An 8,367-nucleotide genomic window follows, 5' to 3' on the forward strand; every position below is an offset into this window, starting at 1 on the left:
ATACCACCTGAACATACCACCTGAACATACCACCTGAACATACCACCGACGGGTAAACAGATGAGTATTTTTTAAAGATGCAGGTAATTCTGGGGCTGACGAGTTAATCCTTGTTTAGTACAGCATTATTGATATTTTTGGTATCGTCAGCAGTTACAGATGTGGTAAACATCCTCCACAGAAATAAAAATACAGCTTTGATCCAATTTAAATATTTTCAGCTAATCATACTGGTTTCCTGTCATCTGTGTGTTTTATGTACAGTAGCAGCAGCTCTGTGTTTCCCTCCCTGTTTAGCTGGTGACAAACACTCTGGCTGGCTTTTTTCCACTCTCCCCTTGTTTGTCGCTGGTGTGCAGCCCATTTAGGATTGTTATCACCCCCCCCCCCCCCATCTCTGGGAGTAGGGGAGTCTCTCCTCCTCACTGATGCAATGTGAAACCCTGCAGCAGAGCTCTGCTGATCTCCTGTGTGTGAGGGGGTGTATCTGTTTAATAAATGTTCCCCCTTTCATGTTTCTGTTGGTTTTCCTGCGCACTAAACACACACAGACCAGTGGTGGTACTCCTACTGTAGAGAAATACACAGAATACTGGAGAAATACACAGAGTACACGTTGTAACAAATACATTATCGCACACATGGACCTGCAGTGACTATGGAAACTGAAGGTGGATAAATTATGCAAATCTCATCCAGGCGTTTCAAGACTCGCCCTCATGTTCTCCATCCCCATGCGAACGTTTGGGATTTTCAGCTCGTCCACAGTGGGGATATGGGGGGTGGGGGGTGAACAGATTCCAACAGCCGCCTGTAACAGCTGCGGACAGCAACACACAATTGAGCGCAGCGCTACATAATTCTCTCCTCTTCGTCACTACCAGCCTCACCCGGGCAAATATTAGAGCACCAATTTTACATCTTTTCTCTCTGTGGCCAAAGTAATCACAGCGTATTGTTTTCTGCCTTCGCCTCGACGTTTAATCCAGATGACCAAACTGCAGCCTGAGATAAGGAGCTGTCGCCTGGATTTCCCTTATCCATCAGCCATCAACGGTTTCAAAGAATCCTTTAGGCGACATTCACCGAGTAGAAGAGATGAATCCTGAACACTGAGTTACATCGTCTGCAACTCGTGCAGTTTCATGATGGCTGAAGAACCACAGAACAAATATGGAGACCTGGAGATGTACGTCTGAAAAGATTTTTACTTTGAGTCAGTCCCCTAATGACCCCGTCCATTTTACAGATATTGACCTGCAATTTGTTGTGGTAGTAGCTGAGACTGATACCCAACACGTACTGAGTGTACCATCTCCCTCGAGCTCCTGTCTGAGCAAACACTCAGTAGACTTGTAGTTTAATTTCTTGTCCTCCAACAGACGTTGGAAATCTTCAGTTCGTTGAGCTGGAAGCGTTCTGCTGGAGCTAGAGACCGGAGCATTTTGGTTCCCATGGAAACGGTTGAAGCATCTGAAACCACCATTGCTTGGAGACCTGTTTCCAGCTGCCGTGATGCTCTTCAGAGATGGGAATCTCAAACATCCTGCTGGGGTTTGCTCTTCATTAGTTTAAATTTATCTGAACTAGTGACACTTTGAGGCGTTTCGGGAATCCCTTCATGTTTTCACATTAAATCTTTTATTACAGTAAAATGTTGGTGTTTCAGGGCAGTTTAAAATCACTGCTTTTAATGTTTTTGATTAGTTTAACTAGTTTATTGTCCCCCATCGCGGAGTGAAGAGGGGGAATTGTAAACGCCCTCCGTCTGTCTGTCCGTCCATGTTGCAAGCTGGATACTTGAAAAAAGTGAGGTACCAACTTCCATTTTGGTGTGTCTGCATCTACGTGCAAGAAAGGTCACTATGAAAAACTGGGTTGCCACATCAAAATCCAAGATGGCTGCCAACAAATATGTATACATGTAAACCTTATTTTAGTTGGAGTTGAATAACTTGAAAAACTAGCAACATGCAGATTTCCATTTTGGTGTGTGGCTGTATCTAGGCACAAGAGAAAGATCACCATCAAAAACTGGGTTGACTCATTAAAGACCAAGATGGCCACCTACATATTTGTAAACTGACCACCTCTATCATTTGAGAATATGATACTTTCTACTTTTTTTATATTGCTTAAAAGTATATCAAAGTTCATGCTCAATCATCCAGGTACAAAATCCAATAATGGTCAATCAGGTCATCTGGCCAGTTTCTTTTTTTGTGGAAAGACGTTTTGCCCTCTATCCAGAGGGCTTCATCAGTCTGAGGAGTCCCAAGTAAACTGTTTTCCCCACTAAGCAGTAAACTTCTTTAGTGGATCGACCAGTTTGCTGGTGACAAGATGGTTATCTTATCAGTTTACTCCTTAGACTGATGAAGCCCTACGGATAGGGGCGAAATGTCTTTCCACAAAAAGAAACTGTAACTTTCATGCCAACGTTTTAAATAAACTTCTCAGGAGATCTGGTAGAGTTCAGAGTTCATGTTAGTGAAGACTCGGCTACCATCACATCAAATTTTAGCTCATCTTCTGTAGAACTGACTGAGTTGAAGCCATTTTTTTACGCTTGTTCATGAGACATTTTGCAATTACACGTTTGTCTGCCTTTCATGGCCACCCTCACAAAGCTTCCTAAAACTGGTGTCCCAGTTGTCTCACCCCCAGCCCTCCCAGGTGACCTCGTGCTTTTCAAATCCATCTCTCCTCGCCCTGCCGAGGAGAAAATTACACCTGTTTTCTGCCTCTGAAAGCTTAGGAGGACTGCTGCAGTCTTCCCCGACTGGCACTGTGCTGCGGCACGTGGCCAGAATCACTTATTGGCACTTCACTGCCATCTGCCAAGACGGAGAGGTTTCCGTCGCAGATTAAAAAAAGGCGGATGGGGGTTCAGCTCGCACACAGTAATTAAGAAACAATAATCTGTAATCAGAAACTGTTGACGCTGTTTATAGATGGTCTGAGAACTAGAGTCACATCCAGTCCCTGCTGAAAATCTCCAGTTTTACATTCAGAATATCTATAACTGTTGCAGATCGCGCACCCCCTCACTTTAAAACAAGTGCCCTTGAGCAGGGTAATTAACCCCTCGCTGCTCTGCAGGACCTCTGGGGCTAAATTAAATTCAATTCAAAAATACTTTATTAATCCCAGAGGGAAATTAAATGTAGCTCATCACTCTGGTTCCATTAAAGAGTTGTTCTAGATGCTGATGGCTGTGGGCAGGAAGGATCTCTGAGCCGTCTGTCCCACAGCGGATCTGAAGGCACTGGTTGCAGATGTTGATCCGTTTACTTGGACTTGGTGGGTTTCTCGGTCTTCTTGGGCAACAGGACCGCCTGAGTGATGGTCACTCCTCTCAGCAGCTTGCTGAGCTCCTTGTTGTTGTGGAACACCAGCTGCAGGTGTTCCCGGTCTTCTTCTTGTCACGAGCCAGCTCCAGGGTCTCGGCGGTCAGGTACTCGAGCACCCCCGCCAGGCAGACGGATGCATCCATAAATGTGGACGTTTGACGCTGAGCGTCCTGTCGGCTCGAAACGTTCATGTTGGAGTGAAAGTCTTCAGAAAGAGCTGCGTCTTCAACCAGACTGAAGATGATGCTGGATGATCTTCAGAACACACGGAGCAAAAGTTTAGATCCAGACGCTTTGATTTTCTTTTTTAAACTGCAAGAACTTATTTTAGTCTTAAGTTCTTAATCAGTTGTTTTTTGAAGGTCGACTGCTTCTCTTTACTTTCTTCAGTCTTATAAACACTTGTTAGTTTATAAACGTTTAACAGTTGCCTCAAAGTTCTGGAAATGCTCATTTGTTAAAATGATTTAACTGTGGGCTAGTTACCATATACTGGATTAAAAATAAAACTAGAGTTCTGATGTTTCTGCACAACTTCCTGACTTCTTATTGCAGCAGAAGTCACTTAAATCTGGTCGCTGTAATTGTCCCCCATCTCTGAGCGAAAAGGAGGAATTAGAAATACAACTGATCCATCCATACGTCTGTGTTGAGCATGATGACTTAAAAAATAAGTGAGGTATCAACTTCCAGTTTAATGTGCAGCTGCATCTAGATAAAACAAATGTTCCTTTAGAAAATTGTCTTGCCATGTCAAAATCCAAGATGGCTGCCTCCATATATTTATATAAGTAAACTCTGTAAGTCTGGAAAAATTATTTCTTCCATTTGTGCTTCCTAAGGAAAGTAAAATTTACCTCTGTTCTTATACATCGTGTAACCTCGTACCCAGTTAAATATCTCACATTTAGGTTCTGAACTCCAGTTGGGACAAACACTCATGTTGAAAACTACAAACATTCACTTCTCAAATCCCTCAGCGATGGGGGACATGGTTATAGCGCTTGTTTGTTTGTGTACAATCAAACCTTTAGCTCCACTCTGACTTCACTTCTTGAAGACCTGTGCAGCCAACAGAGAAAGAAAATGGAAATATAAAAAGATAAAAGCTTTTTAAGCCTCCTTCATGTTTAATTTCCAGTCTGGTGTTCTTCGTCTCTCCTTCGCTCTTTTTCTTTCTCACAGTTCAGTAAACAGAAACTTTATGATTCCCGGTGGTTTTGTTTTTCTCCTCTGCGCTTCAGTCGTTGTGTGTTTAAAGCAGAAGGTGTGTGTTTGGCTGACAAACCCGTTCTGAGACCATAAATCTCCAAACATATGAGGAGCAGCACGTGATCCGTCCGGCTGTTTTCACGTTAACTCGTGTGCTTTTACCATTTAAAGAAAACAGAACGTCTCCAGAGAGGTTTCCAGCATGTGACGGTCTTTTTTTACGTTTTGACGAGATTGTTTCGTCTCTTACATGTAAACACACACACACATGGCAGAACTGTGCGGTTCTGCTCGGTGCAAACCCACTAGCGGTTTGTGAAAATGAAGCTCTGACCAGGCGGCTCCACCAAGTATTCTGGGAGCTCATTACTGGATTCTTTGGGCTAGAAAATGTCCTGTCAGTAAGGATTCATTAGAAACCAAAGTGCTGCAGCAGCGCCTGCCGTAATGAGGTTCTGCACAGGTCGGACCCTCCGGTGGTTCTGACTGGACAGGTGAGGTATCAGTGGGAGTCAGGGTCCAGTTTGTCCTGGTCAGTACCTTTCCACTCATTCAACCTTTATTTCTACAGGTTAGTCTCATTGAGTCACGAGGACTCGTTATCAAGAGAGACCTGGTTCAAACAAAGAATGATGACAACAGTGGACAAATAAATTCATATAAAATGAAAAAGTAAATGGAAGAAATGAAATAAAAACTAAAACGTCTACATTGTATATGTAGTCACAGGACTGTTGGTGTCATGGTGTGTACCTCACAGAGCGTGGACCACAGGAAGCTGAGGACATTGTCTCAGGAGTTCAGAAGGACGATGATTGACAGCGTGTTAATGATAAAAGAGCGTCTTCTGCTTCTTGATGTTCCTCTGAGCTGCACAGATTAATCAGGTCCTCGGGACTGGAGACGTCTCTGGACGTGTCCACAAGAAGACGACTGATGACAGGTTGAAGAGACGATAATATGAATGGTGACCAAAGAGACCAGAACAACTTCTAGAGATTAGCAAGGAACTCTAAGGTCAGAGGTCATCAGTATCAGAATGCACCGTCAGTCTGTTTGTGTCAAATTGGACTTAATGGAAGACGACCATGAAGGACACCAAGCTTCTGAGAATGTCCTCTGAACAGATGAGACAACACCAGTCCCATCAGCTTCATGTTCACAGACTTAAAAGAACTGTACCAGCTGAGGAGCACGGAGGAGGCTCAGATCGGTTCTGCATCTGTCACGGGTCTAGAATCTGTGCAGGGTCCACTGAAACTCAAGACTATCAAGGCTCTGTGGATCCAAACATTCTGCTCAGTGTCAGACAGTTGTTCTCAGTCAGAGGTCATCGGTCCTTCCACTGGATAATGCCCCAAGACTCACAGCTAAGACACCCCAGAACGGATCAGAACCAAACATTGGACTCTTCTGAAGGGTCCTCCTGAGCCCTGATCTAAATCCTGTTGAACATCTGTGGAAGGAGCTGAAACATCTGGAGGAGGAAGTCTTCAGACCTGACACAGCTGGAACAGTTTGCTCATGAGGAGTGGACCAGGACACCTGAGGACAGGCGGACCAGGACATTTGAGGACAGGCGGACCAGGACACCTGGGGACAGGCGGACCAGCACACCTGAGGACAGGCGAACCAGGACACCTGAGGACAGACGGACCAGGACACCTGTAGATGTTCTGACCCGCCTGTCTCAAAAAGTTGAACAACAAAATGTTAATTTTAGGACCCGTCCGCTGAGTGAAGTCCAGTTATTTTAAAATGTCTCAGTTGAACCACACGAGTTAATTTTTCGTGTTCCGTGTCCGTTTCACGTTCTTTCAGCGACTCTTGAGTTTTTTCTTTAACTGAAGCTCGAACTCGTTGATCCTCGCCTGCGTTTGTTTCCTCTTTGTTCTGCTCCGTTCTTCAGCGTTTCGTTTAAAGCCGTTGTTCCGGTAGTTTCTGAGAGTCTGTCGTGCCGTTTGATTGTGACGTTGAGTTGTCGGTTCGTTGAACCCGACTGTCGGCGCCGCTCTAATTTTATCTCCGTCCTGCTTCGTCTTCTCTGAAGCGGCTGTCGGAGGTGAACCGCTTGTTTTCTGACGATTGATTTCCTCCTCGGCGGCTGCAGCGTCGTTCTGTATCTTTAAACCTTTGAGTGTTTTTTGTTTTTGTCTCAGACTCGGACGCCTCGTGTGACCCGGCTCAGCCCGACGCAGCCGGCTCTTGCTGACCAGGCCAACAGGGTTTCCTTCGCCTCGGCTGAAAACCTGGAGACCATGTCGGAGCCGGACATGCCCATCGGCTTCAACCGGATGAACCGGCTCCGCCAGAGCCTGCCGCTGGCCCGCTCGTCCAGCCAAGCCAAGCTCCGGGCACCAGGTCAGACCGCCGGGCTCCTCGGGATCGATCAATATCGTGAGCTCGATCATCTGTTCTCGATCGGCTGCTGTAAACGTCAGATCCAACACAACCAGGGTTCACTTTAGATTAATCACAAAAGTGTCATTTTATCCTCCTTAGGCAGAAGATTAGAATAAAACGACAAAAAAACAAAACAAAGACTTTCCTCAGTTTAGCACTGATCGAGGATTTCATCGTAAATAGATTTTATTTTTATTTTATTCACATTAGTTTGTAAAAGTCAAAGTTGGTTCAGGTCTGTTTGAAGCAGGTTTCTGGAGAAAATTCATAAACAATAAATACACAAAATAGAAGTGCTACAGCTAGCTGCCACCGTCAGGGGCTGTGTAGATAAACATGAACTATGACGTTTACAGCAATGGCTTATAAACTTTAATTTGTGTGGACAGTTATATTTTTATTGTTCTCATTTCAAACTTTAACTCATGAAGTTTCTCCTGAACAAACGATGCAGATTTGAAGAGTTTCCTCCTGTCGGTTTACAGAAACATCAATGTGGGTCAGAGACCTCCTGCCTCACGTTTGTCCCATTTTACTGAATTTATTTTGCAATAAATTTATGGTGTAGTTACAGATGGTCATAATGTTTTGATAAAAGTGAGACTTCAATGACAGAAATTTAAAAAATGTTGATTTTCACAGAGAATCCTGTTTGAAGGTCGAATCAGTTTCTCTGCTGTCCCCCCCCCATGTTTGCAGGGATCTTGTTCCTCCAGCTTGGGGAGGAGGTCCGCAGGGTTCACCTGACCCACGAGCTGACCAGCCTGGACACCCTGAGGGCGCTCATCGTGCACATGTTCCCCCAGAGGCTCACCATGGCCATGCTCAGGTGGGCCTGCGTCGATCGGTTGTTTGAGCCTCTGCAGGGTCATTGACTGCCTCCTTCAGAGATCGATGTGAGCCGGGCGAGGGACTCATGAATATTAAAGATCTGATCAACTGAGGACAGAAACTGGTAAAAATAAGAAACGTCAATAACGGAAACCAAGCACGGACTTCAAGGGTTTCTTTTTTTGCTGAGACGTTTCATCCAAAGGACTTCTTCAATCTGAGGAGTCGCCAACAAACTGAGTCCCACCACAAACAGCACACCCCCATAGTGGGGGAAAACAGTTTGCTGGTGATAAGATGGCCTCTGGGGCCAGGTGTACTTTCTATAGTCCAGGTGTACTTTCTATAGTCCAGGTGCACTTTCTATAGTCCAGGTGTACTTTTTATAGTTCAGGTGTACTTTCTATAGTCCAGGTGTACTTTCTATAGTCCAGGTGTACTTTCTATAGTCCAAGTGTACTTTCTATAGACCAGGTGAACTTTCTATAGTTCAGGTGTACTTTCTATAGTCCAGGTGTACTTTCTATAGTCCAGGTGTACTTTCTGTAGTTCAGGTGTACTTTCTATA

General features: G+C 44.7%; 1 protein-coding gene across 1 annotated transcript in view; it reads left to right on the forward strand.

The window, feature by feature from the left end:
* The window catches only part of zgc:114120 (uncharacterized protein LOC619267 homolog), a 52,839-nt gene that overhangs the window by 18,933 nt on the left and 25,539 nt on the right, over positions 1-8,367 (forward strand). Inside the window, exons 3-4 of the mRNA XM_037691271.1 lie at positions 6,725-6,926; positions 7,668-7,797. Of these exons, the coding sequence (XP_037547199.1) occupies positions 6,725-6,926; positions 7,668-7,797 (332 nt within the window). The remainder of the gene's footprint in view (positions 1-6,724; positions 6,927-7,667; positions 7,798-8,367) is intronic.

The sequence above is a fragment of the Nematolebias whitei genome, chromosome 17 (genome assembly GCF_014905685.2).
Source record: "Nematolebias whitei isolate Nwh7 chromosome 17, NemWhi1, whole genome shotgun sequence".
NCBI lineage: Eukaryota > Metazoa > Chordata > Actinopteri > Cyprinodontiformes > Rivulidae > Nematolebias > Nematolebias whitei.